This window comes from Ambystoma mexicanum, chromosome 3p (assembly GCF_040938575.1).
Source record: "Ambystoma mexicanum isolate Mex_15411 chromosome 3p, UKY_AmexF1_1, whole genome shotgun sequence".
Taxonomy (NCBI): Eukaryota; Metazoa; Chordata; class Amphibia; order Caudata; family Ambystomatidae; genus Ambystoma; species Ambystoma mexicanum.
In genome coordinates, this window is record NC_090925.1 from 159,697,545 (window position 1) to 159,716,643 (window position 19,099).

General features: G+C 46.5%; 1 protein-coding gene across 2 annotated transcripts in view; it reads left to right on the plus strand.

The window, feature by feature from the left end:
- Positions 1–19,099, plus strand: part of LOC138580191 (alpha-2-macroglobulin-like) — a 574,708-nt gene that overhangs the window by 541,540 nt on the left and 14,069 nt on the right. The window contains exon 23 of one of the 2 annotated variants that reach the window (XM_069650529.1): positions 15,481–15,757. The exons of the other annotated variant lie outside the window; for it this stretch is intronic. Coding sequence (XP_069506630.1) covers positions 15,481–15,485 — 5 coding nt within the window. The 3' untranslated portion in view covers positions 15,486–15,757. Of the gene's footprint in view, positions 1–15,480; positions 15,758–19,099 lie in introns of those variants that run through there. 2 annotated transcript variants of the gene reach the window in all.

Consider the following 19,099-nt stretch of genomic DNA (forward strand, 5'->3'; position numbering starts at 1 on the left):
TACGAGCTCCGCACCTGCAAAAGAGAACAGAAAGCATTAGCGAACTTCGTTTTTCAACTCACCTGTTTTTCGGCGGTGCCGATCGTCTCTTCAGCTTCATCTTCATCTCGTGGACCTTCGGGTCACCCCCGCTCATTGGATTCCTTTCCGAAGAGGTATTTTCTTGACAAACCAGCTAGGAGAAAAAACAAGGGAAAGGCGGATTAGACACTAAAGACAATTTGGGTGCAAACTCCAAAAGGACAACTCCATGCTTTCTCTTACCAGCGCCTAGTGAAGTAACTGGGTAACCAAGGACACTTGAACAATAGAACTCTCAGATCCACCGCATAAGGGTCCAGTGAAGTAACTGCTCCTGGACATTTTTGGGATCTCCTGAACTTTTCAAACTAAGGAGGCGGCGTTGTCTTCTTTCCGGCAGCATAACCACGACTAGTGAGAACAGCATCACTACTGCACAACAGCCATTCGGCCCTGCACCTTAGTGCCCCTGCAGAGCCAGGACAGAGAGCACACCTTAACAAACTATGAGGTGAGCCCCTAAACACAGTGCTTAAACTTAGGAAGTTGGGAAGGGGGTTTTACCAGGGTCTGACACCGTTCTTAACCCGTCCTTTACCTTACCTTACAGGAAGAACCCCAGGAGAGGGAGATAAAGTAGGATTCTGGCAATGGAATAGCAGAGCAGAGGTCGAGGGAATCCATCGCTCCTGCAGAGTTTTCAGGTGAGCGTGACAGAACACAAAGCCAACCTTAAAACACCTCCGCCTGAGCGATGGAGACCTCAGATGTAGACCAACTGTCACAGTTATTGGGGGAGCTGAGTGCTGAGGTACACGCAGCTCGTTCTGAGACAAACGCCTTAAGGCGTGAATTGGCAGTGAACAGGGATAAGACAGATGAGATAGCTTGCCAATTACTTCAGACTCAAGCGGGTATGGCCCCATTACCAGGAGGAGCCACGGCCCCACCAACTGTACCACCCCAACCCATAGCAGCTCCAGTACAAGTAGTCCTCCCTGGCAACATACCTCTGGCCCCCCCGGAGAGATTCTCAGGGCAGCCCAAAAAATTCAGCACTTTTATGAATCAGTGCCGTCTACATTTTCTGTGTAAACCAGGGTTGTTTCCCTCAGACCAGTCTAAAGTAGCCTTTGTGTTGTCATATTTGGGGGGACATGTTGCGGATTGGTCTGTGCCGTTAGTCAACAGGGATGACCAAGATGTCCTGGCACAAGTAGTTAATCCACCTGATGGGTGCGCCGAATACATAGACCTAGCACTTCAACTTGATCACTGTTTGCAAACATGGAGGGCCGACCGCTCACGCACGGAGAGCAGGACATTTTACATGCGGCCCAAGGAGACGTCAGTTCGCCAGTCCACAGAAACACATCCTGAAACCATGCAACTAGGGGGAGTCCGAGGTCCCCTCTCTAAGGCGGAACGTGATAGAAGGCGGCAAGAACAATTATGTTTATACTGTGGTCAATCTGGCCATTTCCTTCCCAACTGCCCGGCCAAACCGCCCCGAAATACTGTAGGCGCCATGGATGGGGTAAAGGAGACAACCGAGGCGGAAAACTCCAATGCCCAGCAAACTTAGAGGTCGGTTTGTCGAACGCAAAAAAGACTCCCCTGACCTCTCATTTTACCATCCCAGTTACCATCGTGGACCAGCGCCAACCCTCCAGATTACACGCACTTGAAGCCTTTGTGGATAGTGGAGCCATAGGGAATTATCTGGACTTAGAGACGGCTGACAAAATCGGTTTACCAATTTGTTCGAAGGAGACCGTGGACAATGTAACCGCTGTCGACGGAACTCAGCTACTATCAGGACCAGTTACCCGTTGTACCGCCAAGGTCATTATGCTCTGTCAAGACGGGCACAAGGAGGAAATTTCATTCGTTCTGATTTCGGCTCCACAGTTCCAGATGATCCTTGGCATACCTTGGCTCGAGAAACATAACCCACTCATAGATTGGCGTAGTAGATCATTAACCTTCCCCAGGGATTGCAGACACTGTTACGAGTCAGGTTGGACGCCGGAACAACCAATAACAGCATCTCAGAAAACTCTCCCAGGGTTGGGGATGTTGGGAGTTTTACCTCCTGAATACCAGGAATTTCGAGATGTATTCGCCAAGGAACAAGTCAACGTTCTGCCCCCGCACCGTCCTTATGACTGTCAGATAAACCTGGTACCAGGGGCAAAGGTTCCGTGTAGCCACATATATGCCTTGACGGAAGGGGAAAACGCCCATCTAAAGGCTTACTTGAATCAATACCTTGCAAATAGTTTTATCCGCCCTTCCAAATCCCCTGCGGCGTCTCCCCTCTTCTTCGTCCCTAAGAAGGAGGGGGATCTAAGGATGTGCATATACTATCGCGCGTTAAACCAGGTCACAGTGAAAAATTGGTACCCGTTATCTCGAATACCCGTGTTACTCGACCAAGTGCGCCACGCGCAGGTGTTCACAAAATTGGATCTTCAAGCCTATCACCTGGTGCGTGTTAAAGAGGGTGACGAATGGAAGACCGCGTTCCGCACCAGGTACGGCCTCTACGAGTACCAAGTAATGCTGTTCGGGTTATGCAACGCGCTGGCGGCATTCCAACACTTCATGAATGATGTCCTACGAGAACTGCTAGACGTATGTGCCGTAGTGTACATAGACGATATCCTCATCTATTCGGCTACTGTACAAGAGCACGTATCTCATGTACGGGCAGTTCTTCACAAGCTGTGCAACAACCACCTCTATGCCAAGCTTGAAAAGTGCTCCTTCCATGTCACTGAAGTTGAGTTTTTAGGATTCGTCTTTTCACCACAAGGCATCCGTATGGACAACAGGAAAGTAGAGGCGATTCTCACTTGGCCATCACCTTCGTCTCTAAAGGGAGTGCAGAGCTTCCTGGGTTTTGCGAATTTCTACAGACACTTTATACCTGGTTTTTCACATTTGGTGCATCCTATTACCACCCTTTTACGCAAGCATCGGAAATTTGAATGGACCCCCGCAGCTGAGGAAGCCTTTTGTGCTCTGAAGAGCAGATTCACATCCGCCCCAGTATTACAACACCCGCAACGAGATCTCCCTTACATCGTTGAGACTGATGCTTCAAGCGTGGCCATGGGAGCGGTCTTGTCCCAACGGAATCCAGACACTGGTCAGCTTCATCCCGTGGCTTTCTGGTTGAAAAAATTCTCACCAGCAGAACTAAATTATGCGGTTACAGATAAAGAACTGCTTGCGATAAAAGAGGCTCTCAAGGAATGGAGACATTATTTACTCGGAACCAAACATACCATTACCATTATAACTGATCTCGAAATTTCCAGTACCTACGTTCAGCTAAAGCACAATCATCTAGACAGCTTTGTTGGGCTCTGTTCCTATCAGAGTATGATTTTGTGATTACCTACCGGCCTGGAGTTAAAAACGGGAAGGCAGATGCTTTATCGCACATAGGCAAAGGAGAACAAGCTTACAGAATTCCTGATCCGGTGGACATCATCCCAGATCCTCGGTCTGTGTGAAAATGATTCTTCATGGGAAGAAGTCAAGCAGAAGCTAAAAAACAGCCTGCCCGTAAAGGAATTACAAACATGGGAAGAAAAGGGGGTCAACTTTTCCCTCAAGAATGGTCTACCGTACTATCGAGACCGTCTGTACCTCCCAACACGTACCCTGCAGAAAGAAATACTTGTAAATTATCACGATTCACCAATGGAAGGCCACCCTGGAGTGAGTAAGACCACTGAGAAGATTGAGAGATCCTACTGGTGGCCAAATTGGTGCCAAGATATCCACAACTTTGTCAACTCATGTGGAACATGTGCCCAAAACAAGGCCTCAAGGCAAAGACCCGCCGGCTTACTGCAAACACTGGCTACGCCACCTACACCTTGGCATACAGTCTCAATCGACTTTATCACGGACTTGCCTCCCAGTTCCAGGTTCAACACCATCCCTGTGGTAGTAGATTTATTCACCAAGATGAAGGGATTCCGTCAGCTCAGGTCTTGGCTATGGAATTTCTCTATAACATTGTGAAGTTGCATGGGTTTCCATCCATATTGATCTCCGACAGAGGAAGCCAATTTGTGTCTCGGTTCTGGAAGCATTGCTTTTCTCTGGCCGGAATTGAAATCCGGCTGTCTACCAGTCACCACCCACAAACAGACATCCAAACAGAGCGTACAAACCAGACCTTAGAGCAGTATCTCCATTGTCTACTACACCAGACAGAACGCTCCTGGGAAGAGATCCTGTGGATGGACGAATATGCATATAATAATTCGATAAACGCCTCCGCATGCATGACACCGTTTTACGCTCTGTATGGCCGCAACCCTAGAACCTCAGCATATGACCCACCAGAAGCCATCGAAATGCTAGCCATCGATACTTTACATGAGAGGATTTCACAGGCAAACAAAGATGCAATAGAACACCTTGAGGCAGCTAAGATCACACAGAAAAGGTATTCTGACCGCGACTGACAAAAGGCCCCTAACTACCAAGCCGGGGATCCAGTATGGCTAGCAACAAAGTATATAGCGTTGAAGGGGGCCAGGAAATATCAACCCAAATTCTTAGGCCCGTTCACAATAGAAAGTGTAGTAACTCCTGTCGCCATGAGATTAACTCTACCTCCACAAATGCGCATACATCCCGTGTTTCATGTTTCCTTGTTGAAACCTGTGCAGCCTGGGACTAGAACAAAGTACCCCCAAACTCCCTAGTATTACAAGGGGAGGAACCAGAATATGAGGTCAAATGTGGACTGGAAGGGATATGGTCCTCAAGACAGGTCATGGGAGCCAAGCGAGAACATTCATGCCCCCCAATTATTACTCAAGTTCCATAAGAACAATCCCACTAAGCCTGGTCCGGGAAACACATCCTTGGGAGGGGCCTTGAGGGGGAGGACTGTCATGGGTACTAGGTTAGGTGGCACTATCCAGTCGATTTCATACCCAGTTCATGATAACTGGAAGAGAAATCGGTCAGGAGCATTGTGGGTAAGAGCATGGAGGGCTAGGTCTGGGTTAATATCCATGTCTCCCATAGGAACCTCCTATGCCCATAGGATAACACAAGACTTCCTGTTCCATTAACATGGATCCCTTTTGTGCCAATCCGGAATTTATGCAACGCTCTAGTCTTTGGGCGAGGCCCTCTATAAAAGCCACCCCCAAAGAACAAGACTTGCTTCGTGTGATTTCTGTAGCAGTGAGCACGCGCTTACCTGGTTCCAGTCTCCGGAGCTTCTCCCACGGCTTTCTGCAGGTCGGATTCCCGGCAGGACAGCATCTCCGCTTCTACGAGCTCTGCATCTGCAAAAGAGAACAACAGAAAGCATTAGTGAACTTCGTTTTTCAACTCACCTGTTTTTCGGCGGTGTCGATAGTCTCTTCAGCTTCATCTTCATCTCGCGGACCTTCAGGTCACCCCCGCTCGTTGGATTCCTTTCCGAAGAGATATTTTCTTGACAAACCAGCTAGGAGAAAAAAAAGGGGAAAGGCAGATTAGACACTAAAGACAATTCTGGGTGCAAACTCCAAAAGGACAACTCCACGCTTTCTCTTACCAGCACCTAGTGAAGTAACTGGGTAACCAAGGACACTTGAACAATAGAACTCTCAGATCCACCGCATAAGGGTCCAGTGAAGTAACTGCCCCTGGACATTTTTGGGATCTCCTGAACTTTTCAAACTAAGGAGGCGGCGTCGTCTTCTTTCCGGCAGCATAACCACGACTAGTGAGAACAGCATCACTACTGCACAACAGCCATTCGGCCCCGCACCATAGCGCCCCTGGAGAGCCAGGACGGAGAGCACACCTTACCAAACTAAGAGGTGAGCCCCTAAACACAGTGCTTAAACTTAGGGAGTTGGGAAGGGGGTTTTACCAGGGTCTGGCACCATTCTTAATCCCTCCTTTACCTTACCTTACAGGAAGAACCCCAGGAGAGGGAGATAAAGTAGGATTCAGGCAAGGGAAGAGCAGAGCAGAGGTCGAGAGAATCCATCACTCCTGCAGAGTTTTCAGGTAAGCATGACAGTCAATCTGCACCCTTTTCCAATGGAAATTACTGTTCTCCATGGCCTACCCCCATCATCTGTTCCTTCGAGCATTGCCATCTCCCCTCGTACTATGGCTGCATCTAATTCTAGGGGGATGGTCTGTCCCCCGTCTTCATCCATTAGTATCTGTGGACTGAACAAAAACTCATCAGGTATTCTCTTTTTTTTCTCCTACTAAGCCAGGTAGCCATGTCAACAGAATGCTCACCCCATAAAGAAAATCCTCTGGTTCCAATAGGACACCTCGCAGAGCCATTTTGCCTGTAAATGCCACTATAAATTTGCCTACATTTGGATAATGTATACCAGGAGTAGAACACACTATACCTTTGTCAGTGAAAGAAATCATCATGTTAAGTTTTGTAATTAAGTCTCTTCCCAAAATGTTAACTAGCGTCTGTCAAGAACACAATAATGGAACATACATGTCAAATTCTATTATAGATACTGGTAATTCATCAGTAAAAGGAACTCAAGTTGTAGCTGCAGAAAACCCTTGAGCATTCATGGCAATTCCCATCACTGGATATTTTCCCTCTCGTATACATGAACGAGTGGCTCCAGTGACAACTAGAAATGAAAAAGATTTGCCTCCTATCATCACATCTATCCTTGGTTCCTCTTGTGGGTCTGGTGTCACAGATTGTACCAAACACATCAAGTAACTCTGTGAGCTGTCCTATTGTGCATACATGCATACCAATGTACCCGTGAAAGAATTTCCTCCCACCACAGTGACACCTCCTGTTCTAGGTTTCAACAACTGTCCTGTGTTTACATTCTGCTGTATTTGCATGGGGGCGTGCTGCGACTGCCCTTGTGGTGGATTCAATGGGGACTGCTTTGGCTGGTGTGCCTGTCACATTTGAAGCGCTTATGCCCAATACACTGTCTGACCTTGAACATACTATTCCTTAGCCTGTGAGCTATACGATGGGGGATAAACTGTCCCCCCTCTTGAGAATTGCCCATTCTGCACATACGTTTGACTCCTGCATGGGCGTGCTATCTGCCCTATTTTAACACAAGTCCAACATATAGGGAAGTCCGTCTAACTAATTGTCCTTGGTTAAATCCTACCTGCACATTCTGATTCTCATTCTGTGCATTCTGAAACCCACCTTAATCATTTTGGAATCCACTCCTGCCTCCGTAACCCATGCCTCTACCTCGTGGTACAAACACATTCCCTCCTTGGTCCATCGGGCGCTGATTGTCCGCCTGCGATGTACCCACTAGTTGCTGTATTCCCAGTTCTTCTCCACTTGTCAATACTGCTCCTTTGACAGTGTATTTTGACAATTTTCTTTGCACTAACTTGGCTTCCTCAAGTTTTCTATTCTCTTTCTTCTTGTTTTTCTCCTGCAACAGTCGACAGTGATGCACTATAGTCAAATGTATTTCTGCTCATGGTTTGCTTCCATACCCACTAATTTCTTGAGTCGGCTCTGTACTTGGTCAGGCACACTTGACATAACATATGATAAAATACTGCCACTGTATTTCCCCAATGCTCGTGCATTTCAAGAGTCCAGTGCTCTTGAATGTCTTGAATGTAAGCAAGCAGATCCTCATCTTCTTTAATTTTACGTGTCATAATTGCACCCATATCTGATATATCAGGATATTGTACTCTGAGTGCCCTCCAAACATCGGCTCTGCAATTATTAAACAGCGCTCCATCATGTGCTGTGTTCTGCGCTGTCACACTTGAATCGCCTGCTCTCTTCCAAATATCATCAGCTCTCCTCCCTAGAATGTCTGCTAGGAGACTCTTAATATCCCCTATTGCCAGAGTATTTCCTCCTGTCATTTTTTCTAGTTCATAAATCCATTTTCCTGAATCCGCCATTAAGCTCGGGAGTTTGCATCTCAAGTTGTCCTTATCCATCTGCGGCCACAGAATATACTGTAGTCTCGCTCCCCCTTTTTAAAATAAAGGAAACTGCATAAACCCTAAACCTCAATCAGCTCCCATCGTTTACCTATCCATAGTGGGGACAACAGTCCCTGACCGCCTTCTCCCTGGAAGTGATTTTAACCTGCTCACAAATGGTGGCGACTTTCTCTTCTCACTATGCAATCATCCTTTGGGATGCTCCGAATATGCTATAGGGTCTGGCGTCCCATCCTTAGGTTGTTCTAAATCAGACCATCTTAGTCTGCTTGCGAGCTTCCCTCGAGGGCACAAGCACCTTCCCCCTCTTCTCCACGGAAGGATTCTCTCTCTTCATCTGACATATCTAATCCCCAACTAGGGTGACTCCCGTCCCCTTCACCCTTGTCTAAGGTCACTCTGCTCAAAGACAAGGCTCTATGGTCGAGACTGAATGGGTTTTCCTCCTCGCCTCATGATTGGGAGATTATAGATTGATCTCCCTTTCCTCGGTTTTCTGATCTGTTTCTTTTCTTTAACTCTTGATAGGCCTTATTAATCCTACTTCCGATACTTCCTATATCAAAATGTTCATCTAGTGTCACCCTAGATGCCCCCGACATTGCTTCCTGTAACGGGAGGAACTCCTCTATGCTACCCCATTGTATTACTGGACTTGGTTCCATTTATTCCTGTTGAATGAGATTAATCTCATGCTCCCGCTGTTTTCTTTTTTGTTCTATTTCTTCATCTAATTCTCTTTGCTTCTTTGCTTCCCATCTAACTCTTTCCTCTTCTTGTTGTCTTATCTCTTCCTTTCTTATTTTTGCATTCCTTTCCTACTCTGCCTTTCACATTTGTATTCTTTTGTCCCTCAATTTCTGCGCTTCTTCCTCTCTCTTTCTGTCTTGCCGATCCCGTTCTTCCATTGCCCTCTGTCTGTTATCATACTTTCTTTGCTCCTCTGTCCTTTCTTCTTTCTTTTGTTGCTCCTCCTTATATATCTGTTCTCGTCTGTGTCGGCTCTTTCTTTTATACTCATCTTCTTTCAATCTCTTTTCCCGTTCCCTGTCTTTTCTATCCTGTTCATCTTTATCTTCTTTCTGCCTTACTTCCTCAATGCTTTTCCCATCGAGCTTGTGTAATATCTGTTCTCACTTCCACTCATTTTGTACGAGCGTTAACTCATAAACTTTATCCTTTTCTCCCTTCCATCTCTTACCTTCTCTTTCTATTTCTGCCGCCATATTCGGCCGCTCACCTTTTTCTTCTGTCTTGTGTGCTCTTAAAGATCTCGCCTCCTTCTTTCCTTCTCTTCTGGGCGGTTCATAAATTGGATTACTATCTCCCATCGCTGCTTTCAAAGTCCTTAAGGGATACAACCCTTCATCTTCTTTCTCAATGCTTTTTTACTTCAGGTGAGGTAAGGGAAGCAGAAGGTTCAGCACCTCCCTCCTTACCCTAATCCAAAATCCACTCCTCAGGTGGCGGATCCTCCTTTTCTTCCTGGTACATCTTCCAAAGCTCTAAAATAGCTATCCTTTTTTCTAATTTCCCAGCGTGCAAGTATGTGGTCATGTGTTGCAATACTGCTTTTGACAGCGATCCCCCTTGTGGCCATGGCATGAACATCTTATCTGCGGTGCTTTTTACCCATTCCGCACTATACTCTTTAAGCGTGGGCATATGTTTTGGCAATGCCTTACATAAATGCATTAAAGGCGTAATATCTCCCATTGTGACAAGTCTCAATTGACTGTCAACCCTTAACAGACATTGGCCCTCATTACGACCCTGGCGGATTTCGCGGTGCTAAATGCACCGCGAAGCACGGCGGAAAGCCGTCGATAGCGCCATGGGGGTTGGCGGATTTACCACCCCATGCCGACCTTGGCGGAGCGGTAAATCCCCAATCCCCATTCTGCCCTTCCCCATTCCCATTCTTGCCCCATAGGGTATAATGGGAGTGGGGAAGGAGTTAATTACGCCACCGTAAAATACGGTGGCGTAATTAACAACGAGGTCCCGTAGCGCCATGGTTTTCTCCGCCTGGTAAAACCAGGCGGAAAACGGCGCCATGGCGCTACGGGAACTCGTAGTGGGGCGGACGGGTCCGCCGCGAATACCGCTGGCGGTAACCCACTCCGCCAGGGTCCTAATGAGGCCCATTGTCAAATTCTTTTTTTTTTTTTAAACCAAAAATATGAGCACACCCCAACAATCGCCACACAAAATCTCTGTTTTTACAATAATCTCAATCGATCTTTGGGATGGTACCAGCGATTATTCAAAAATAGACAATATAACGTCTTAACACTGCTTCAATTTTTACCCATCTTTTCTGTGTCGCTTTTTGACACCTTAACTCATCACAGACATGAAAACAAACAGATAAACTAGTCGACTCTTCAAATTTAACTATAGTGATCACCCTTCAGTTTTTCCTTGACCCTAATAATACCCTGATCACAGGATTTAAATTGCTATCTTATATAGACCTGTCCAATACGTCTCCTATTTTTACTTAGACTGAAGTGTATATCGATTTCTTCGAAATCTCTTGGTTTTAGGACTCTCAGGCATATCCTTCCTTCTTAGACACAAAATAATCTTCCATTTCTCTCTTGTTACTTTAAGTATTTCCGTTACTTTCTGAACTACCACAATCTCGTCCTCTCAATTTGCCATTCCCCTTAGTCTACTCACCATTCGCTTGTTCTGTTCGAGGCCTTCTGTATCAGACCTTTCTCCAATTGACCACTTTGCCTTCCATCTGCAAAGCACCTCTGGAAAATAGGAGACATTTTTTCAAAGAGGGACCTGTCCCACCGTTTCGATTTTCTTGCAAGAATTCTATATCTGCAGTCTCCACAGGAAACCGTGAGATCTTCTGGCTAGATGACAAAGGATGTCCAATTATCCGAAGCTCTCGAGTTTTACAGGTTGACGGATCTTACAGAAACCATCCAATAAGCTACCACGTGAGACCGTATGGTCTTTAAATTAGTTAACACATCATACGATGGATGGGATGCAGAATAGCTCTGACACCAAATAATAAAATTGACACAGGAAGTTTGCAAAAAGTCTTCCTCAGACTGTTTTATTATCAATAATCTAAAACAGGCAGTTAAAACGGACATCAATGGACGTCTCACAGCATTTCATAAAAAACAACACTTTTATAGCAAAACCTTGTCATACGTGACATCATATTATATGGCAAACTAAGAAAACCTACAGGAGATTGTGGTTGGTTCAAGGGGAACATCTAAGTATACTTTCTATATAGCTACAGATTGTGATTGGGTTTCTACTGTCAGGTGAACAACTTATGCCCACCCCTAGTGCAAGTCATCTTCAGCAGTTATAAGATACACAACATATCATTGGCTTTCAAACTATAAGGCCCTTCATTATACGGCCTTCTACAATTGGTTGGCACGCTTGTACCCTTCTGGAACATTCGATTCTCTAGCAGCACATAAGCTGGTACCCCAGGTGCCAGTGGGTACACTTGACTATATCTCCCCACCCAATTAGTCTCATATCTCCCATCACTCATGCTTTCTGCCATGAAATTGTCTTTGAACTCGGCCTTGCAATTGCTTCTCGCTCCTGAGAATATAAGCAAGTGTGAGCATTCGCTATCTTCAGTCTGGTGCACCATACTCTTGACTGGAGACCGTGAATCGGCCCATATTCTAGCATTTAATTGTCTTAAATGAAGAAACTTGGCATCCATGGTGTTCCTTCTTTGCAACTTAACAAGACATCCCTCTGCTTCTCACGTTCACTGTTCTTCACGAACTGATAACCAATTCTTGGCTGCTTCCAGCCTTGACACAAAGCCAGACAGCCTATTTGGTCTTGCTTCAAATTCTAGCCTATTCTTTGCTGTGACACACGCACAGCCACCAATCCTTCTTTCTCCGTAGAGTCGAGCTTACTAAAATTGTGACCTCGAATGTCCAGAACTCCATATGCAATGGTGGCATAGTCTGCAGTCTATTCACTACGTATAGCAAGCCTTATGATTACTTCGTCTACTTGAGTTCCAGCATCTGTACAATTGTAAAATGATTTGTTTTTCTGCAGTGTTCTTCACACATGCAGTCTTCATTCTGCATATGAAAACTTACTCGATTCTTTATTTCAACATCAGTTTCCCTACAGTCTATACATCTTCTTCTTCGATTATTCTTCTTAGTGCGTCACACTTATTTCTTTTGACATCACCAGTCTCCATCTTATTTTCATATTTCCTTGGGGATTGCTTCCCTCAGATCATCATCTCTTCAAGGGTAAATCACATAGCGCCTTCTTAAAGTATACCTCGTTTCAAAGACATTCCTCGGAATAGTCACAGTTACCGGTATCAGACTTGGCATGACCTCTGGGTTCCAGTACAAAGGTAGCAGAAGGGCGGGACTTCCTGTAGAGGCGGGTTGGAGAAGAGTGAGTTGGGTGGAGATGATGCAGGTTGGAGAGTTTGTGCAGGTAGGACTAGAGTTGGCTAAGAGTGGAGTTGCTAAGACTCTTGTGGTACCATGAGTTGTGGGGTGGAGTGTAGTTGGGGTATAGTGGTGTAAAGTGGGGGAGATAGGGTGGGGATAGAGTGGCACAGTGGAGAGAGTAGTGGGGTAGAGTGCTGAATAGGCAGCTGGGGTACTGGGGGAAAATAGTGGGGTGTGGTAGAGAAGTGTGGTAGAATAGAGGGGGTGGGATAGGGTTGTCTGGTGGGTTAGAGGGGTGAAGGTGGGTGGGGTGATGTTAGGCAGGGGTTGAGGTAGAGGGGGGTGAAGTAGGCTGGGGTGTGGGATAGAGTGCTTCCATTTAAATGCCAAATGCCCTGACCATAACTAAGAACATTAAGTATTCATAAGAAATGTAAAGTGCCTGTAGGACCGGCAGAGCCGGCTCTGATTGGCCGATGGGGAGCTGGTGGAAAGGTGATGTCTCCAGGGCCTAACATGGGGTGGGAGAGTGGTGGCGGGGTCTCGCTCTACAATACACTTTAGAGGACACTTACTAGGCATGTGACAACTGGTGCATGCTGGGCGTTCATCGGCATTGGACACTGGGCGACCGGCTGCACAGACTGCCCAAGGCTATTACCAGTATAGGCAATGATAGCTAGGGTAGCGGGGTAGATGTGCCAGGGGCAATCAAGGGGCTTAACCATCAACACAACGACGGTCAGACACATTTTACTACACGAACTGTGCCCTAGTCCCAAGCGGTGTAGTGGTTATCATCTAGGGGTTATGAGTAGTGGTGGTACCGGGTACTGTAGAAAGATCAGAAAAGAGGCATGGCTCACACCAGGAAGCTGGTCAATCTCGAGGCACTCTGCATTGTACTCCTATGACGGGGTGGGTGATGATCATTATTCAGATGGGAGACCCCTCTCCCCCGACCCATTGTGCTTCAAATGGAATTTCCCATCTCCAGAATCAATGCAGTCTATTCAAACTCTTGGGTAAACTGCTTGTAGGGTCTTTCCTTTTGCTAGTCTGCATTGATTCTAGAGATAGAAAGGACATCCTATGCATTTCTGGGGGGGGCCATCCTTGAATAAATGTATGTGCACACCATATGCGTGCCAGCTATTGACTGCCATCATCTGGACTCCAGCTCGCCCCATTCCACAGATTGGTCATTCCCTACACTTGACCTGAACTACTCATCGTATCTCAACCGTGCAAAGCCCCCAAAATGAACTGATGCAATTCTTATCACGTCCATGTTTTTAAACAAAGCGGTGCTCTGCTCCAGGAACTTTAAAAGCGGGCGTCCAATGATCTATCATCGTGCACCCTCAGCCATAAGGCTTGTTCCCTTTCCTCCTCTTTCCAACCTCCTGCCATTGCAACTCACCTCCTTGTGAAGTAGTTTCAAAATATCCATAAACTCCCCACCCCCAATCTTTTCTTTCATGGCCACCACCCCCAATGGTTTCCTCGTTTCCCTAAAAGGCAGCTTAATATTTGTTGATGGCACTGCACCTTATCCACCTCCACTGCCCTATTACCCTCGCGGGGGTACTCCAGCCCCTATGCGTCATTCGCCTTATCTCCTTTCTCCTTCATGCATCTCAAATTGGATAAACCCCCCCCCCCTGCTGACACCACCTCCCAGCAGCCGGGTAACCCCCACCCAGTCTGGACTAAATCTCAGGCAACCTTCAGCACCCTGGAATCCTTCCACCATATTTGACCACAGGAGTCTGTCTGCATGGCGGACCCATATGATGCTACACTCGCACCCATATACCATAACGGTCTGTACTTAAACATGTCTCTACAAGTCAATGATTTTAGAAAGCTCTATAGGGCATAGTAATGCCACTTCAGGGGGGCACGCTGTAGGGTCCCACTACATTTCATTATCGGGTGCATGCCAAACACTGACCACTGCATATGCTTTGCGGTCAGGTTACAGTCATCAGTCCCATTGATGGCAGATAGAATTGGAGGTGACGACGCAGTGCAACTTCAGGAGGTGCCCAGATAATGGGTCAGCGTCCTCTCTCCTCCCCCCTGGCTAAAGGAGAGGAGTTAGGGGGAAAAAGCCCGGGAAGCAGTGAAATGAGCCTAGGAAAGGGCAGGAGCGGCGGGAAGCCCGCCAAAAGGGCGGCAATACCTGCAAAAAAGGAACAAAGGAGGTGGGCGTGCCAGGGGGATTGTTAGCAGCCGGCGGACTGGCAGTGTTAATTTCGCAGCCAGAGGACACCGGACAAGAAGAAGGAGAACGCAGTTTTTCCTCCCATCCACCCTACGTATTGACGGTGGAAGTACAAGGTGTTGCCGTTGCAGTCGCAGAATGGCGAGGCAGTGTTTTTTGTGACCAGTGGCACTATACAGACTACCAACGAGCCACGGGAAAACAGAAAGGGTTTTTGCTCTTCTCCCGATCAGCGCCCCTTTGAGGCCTAAGCAACAAGGGCGCTGGAGGTAACGATGTGGACTCGGCTTTCCCCGGCAAAACGGCACTCCTCCAGCACAGGAAAACCTGCAAGGACAGGTGGGGTTCGGGCAAGAATGGTTGAGGGAGCTTTGGCCTAGAGTGGACTTGTTCGGGAAAGGGGGAAGCAAGGTTTGGACACTTAACAGTCGGATGGTCGACGCACCTTCAGAACTATTTTCACAAAGTTTGGTTGGCAGTGATTTGAAGCATGTAGTTATTAGTAATGTTGTGAAGATAACATCTGCTGCCTTTTATGCCAACAAGAAAAATGCATCATTCTATACCTTTTTCCAGAAGGGGGGGCAAGGGTAGTGAATGGAATGAGCAGGTATGTTGGTATAAGTATGGACAAATGCCCAGTTATAAAGAGGGGAGCCTGCACAATATCACACTGCTGGCTATTTCCAAGGCCACATGATTAACTTGCGATTTGGTCACCTCTTCTCCCCCTTGGACATTGCTAGAAATGTGAATTGTTAGATGTTTTCTATGCCTTGTCTTCAGCCTACGTTTTTTTTTTGGTTTGTTTTTATCCAGCCTGACTTCATACAAGACTACAAGCTGAGCAACTGGAGCGGGAAGAAGCAGGGTCGGAGCTGTGCGAAAAATGAGAGCCCACGCCCCCATCCCCCTCCTTCATCTGTACTCTTTGTCTCCCCATTCCTGCTGGCACATGGAACACTTGCTTAGACCAGTCTTGATTGGCCATTCGGGCATTGTGTTTGAGTAATCGCAAGAACGCTAAATGATTAGCCTAGCGCTGTTAGTCGTCCTCGCTTTCACTACAAATAAACTTTCTTCATTATCTGCAAAATCGTGTGGATTATTTGGCTTGACATGTTCTAGTGGTGGGTGGAAGAGGGCAGTGCTCACCTCACTGCACTTAACCTTTTGCAAACATATCAAAATGTCCTGTTTCATTCGGGAGATGGTAGTCCAGTCCTACTTTGAACTTTGTAGGCCTCGATGTCCTTGTTATAAACCCAGATATAGAGTTTGCACAATACAAAGTTAAAACCGGGACTGAACTAGCATCTCCCGAATGGAACGGGACATGCTGGCATATGTGCATTTAGGGATGGGACTATGGAGATTCTGGGGTTTCTGGGGGTATGCAGGGTGCAGCTCAGGGCTTTATGTGGGATGCCAAATCGAGGTGGGGCCCAAATAAGGCACAACACAATAGAAGTGTGCAGGGACTAAGACGTGTCCGTGACGGCCTAAGAGCCACAAGCATCTAAGGAAACCTTGCAAGACTTGTGGCTTATAAAATAAAGGAGCGGCCTAACAGACATGTTGAAGTTCCTGATTTTTTTACATGGTACGAAAGAGAGCAAAATCTATTCACAAAGGTGTGTTATATTGAATCTAATTAATAGCCAGCCACAAATGGAGTAAATAAAGTATATATTAAAATCAAATCAAATGAAAATAGGTGAATGCAGGTACTGGTCTCTCAGTTCTTTTGTAAGAAATCCCTAATTCTTAGTTATTAACAATTTTTATTCAATTGTTGTAATAGCAAGACTTGGAGTACCACAGAACAAATAATCAAAGTTGAATTGAAAGAAATGGATGATGTGATTCTAAATAAAAGGTGATCTTTTCCATCCAGTTCTGGTGCACTCAATGCCAGCAAGGCTGAGATCCTTCCTATTGGGACCCCTGCTCCCTCCTTCTTCCCTTTACTTTGACCATCCTCTATGGGCTCCCACCCTTCTTCATCTGAAGCCTGAAACCTTGTAGTCATCTTTGACTCCTCTCTCTCCTTTCTCCCTCACAGTCAGGACATTGCCAAGAAGTCCCACTTTTAACTTTTCCTTTTCAAAGGAATTCTCCCTTTTCTCACTTTCCCCCAGAAGCTCAGTGTTACCCGAACTCTGGTTCTCTCTATGCTTGACTACTGCAAAAGCCTTCTCTAGAATCTACCCTCTTCCCTCTACGACTCCTCCAGCTAATCTAGAATAGGGCAACAAGGCTTATCCTTGACCTTAAACCCAGGTGCTGCATCTCTCTTCACTGGCTGTTCGTTGCTGCGCAGATTAAATTCAAATCCTCTGCATCATCCACAAGGCTGTATGGGGCCAGGGACCACGCTATCTGCAACTTGCTCTCACTAAACACTCTCCCCTAGACCTCTACGTTCCTCTGGTACCAACTCTCTGTGTGTAAAGCGTTTTGCTAAACGGAGGCCTGGGGGGCGATCTCTTTCCTTAGCTGACTCCCTCTTATGGAACAACCTTCCTCTTCGTCTTGTGCCAGACCTCCTCAAATTTCGGAACCTCCTCAAGACTTTCCTTTTCACCTTCTCCTTCCCTTCTTCTCTCCTCTGCTAATCTCACAGTCACTGTGATTGCTGACCAGGGCCCTTATGTGTCCTTCTGGGCCCTGGCCTCCCACACTCAATCGCCTCAGCCTCTGCCTACACACAGCACTTGCCTTGGCACCCACTGGACTATGCCACTGTAGGCCTGCACTTAACTACTCATTGCAGCTCAACGCTCCCTAGCACTTACTACACTGAGCACTTACATCTGCTGCTCACCCACAAACACAGGCATTCCAGCACTTAACCTCCATGCCCTCCTCCCTCTTCTTTCTCTGCACTTGCATGCTCTGAATGCTCACAAGGCCAAGTAGGTCCGTCTGTATCCTCTAATGTATACCTTGTTTTCAATCCGATGTTCCCTCCCTGTTGCCCTATGGGGGCTTTGAAACACGATTTACTAGTTGTATAAGCGCCTAACAAATGCACAATAAATAAATAAATAGTGACACCCACTGCTTAAGGTCAGTATTGTCGCTTGTCATCTTTTCCTTTACATTTAGCTAGCTCTCTGGGAAATTAGCTTGGGAAGCTCCACAGATCGAGAGCATATTTCAGACCCTGTGGGGCTGAGCCCTTGCTTGACCCATCCCACTTAAAAGCCCAGTACAGTCATTACATGATTTACAAAAAGTGGAAGCTGCCAATGTACTGTTGGGAATTTGATCAGTGTTTAAGAGATTTTGAGAGGTTGTCATTAAACGAAATGTCTATTGATGGGTTAGAAGACCACAAAGTGAAGTAAAACAATGTAATCTTCTCCTGAAGAGCCACCTGAGAGATCATTTTTGCATGCTGCCTGGCACCAAAGCTAAAGTGATTGCAGTGTTTCAATTGTCTTGGCTTCTGGTGTCCTGACACCTCCGACATTGCTCCGAAAGCCTGCCCTTGTTGCTTTTAGGATGGAGGTTTATTATTAAACCCCAAAGAAACATGGGCATGCTTAAATGGCTCCTGAAACATCTGCTTATTCAGCATATGCAACAATTAATACAGGCTCAAGTAAGGGGTTTAGATGAGCACGCAGCTCACCTTTCGGTAGTGAAGCTGAAGACGCAGTCGGTATTCCGCAGAAGTTGGAATGGCAGACTCAGATTACAGCACAGTAGATGCATGGAATATCAATAAGTGAATTCCATGATTACTAACTGGTATCCTTCATTACAATGAGTCCTACTGAAGAGGGATGGGCAAAATCTCCCCGTCTCTTCCCCTCCACCAGATACACGACCGAGACGAAGAACCATAAGAACCGTGATCGCACTCACCATTCTGCACCAGTGCCTCAGTGAGTGACAAGTATGTCGAAAGATACCCCCTCCATCAACCCAATAACACAGGAGCAGTACCAACCTTCCCCGGAGTAAATGAAGAACCCCTGGTTGCTATTAAGGACATGCCAATTTACATCCTCGACTAAAGCACCAAGGAGACATGCTCAATGTCATTAGAGACATCATGAGATAGCAGCAATTGACATGAAGCACATGTGCCATCTTCACATCGGGACATGATCACGCACCCAAATACACGAAGAACACGTGTCAGTTCTGTGAGTTAGAGGACAGATACATGTACATACTGCCATTGCTTTATTATTTTGTCATTAGCTTGACTGCAGTAGTGCAGAAACCACAAGAAGCAAGAGATCCTGTGTAAAGCTTGCAGATGCTTACATGCAAATAACCCAGTGGAACTGCAGGAGCACTTGAAAGACCTGACAGTGCCATAACTGACTCATCTTTGGATACTATAGAAAAGCGCAATATAAAAGCCATGCTCTGGTTTTAGGAAACTTACAGCAGGACACAGCTGTCTCAGTAAAGGCTG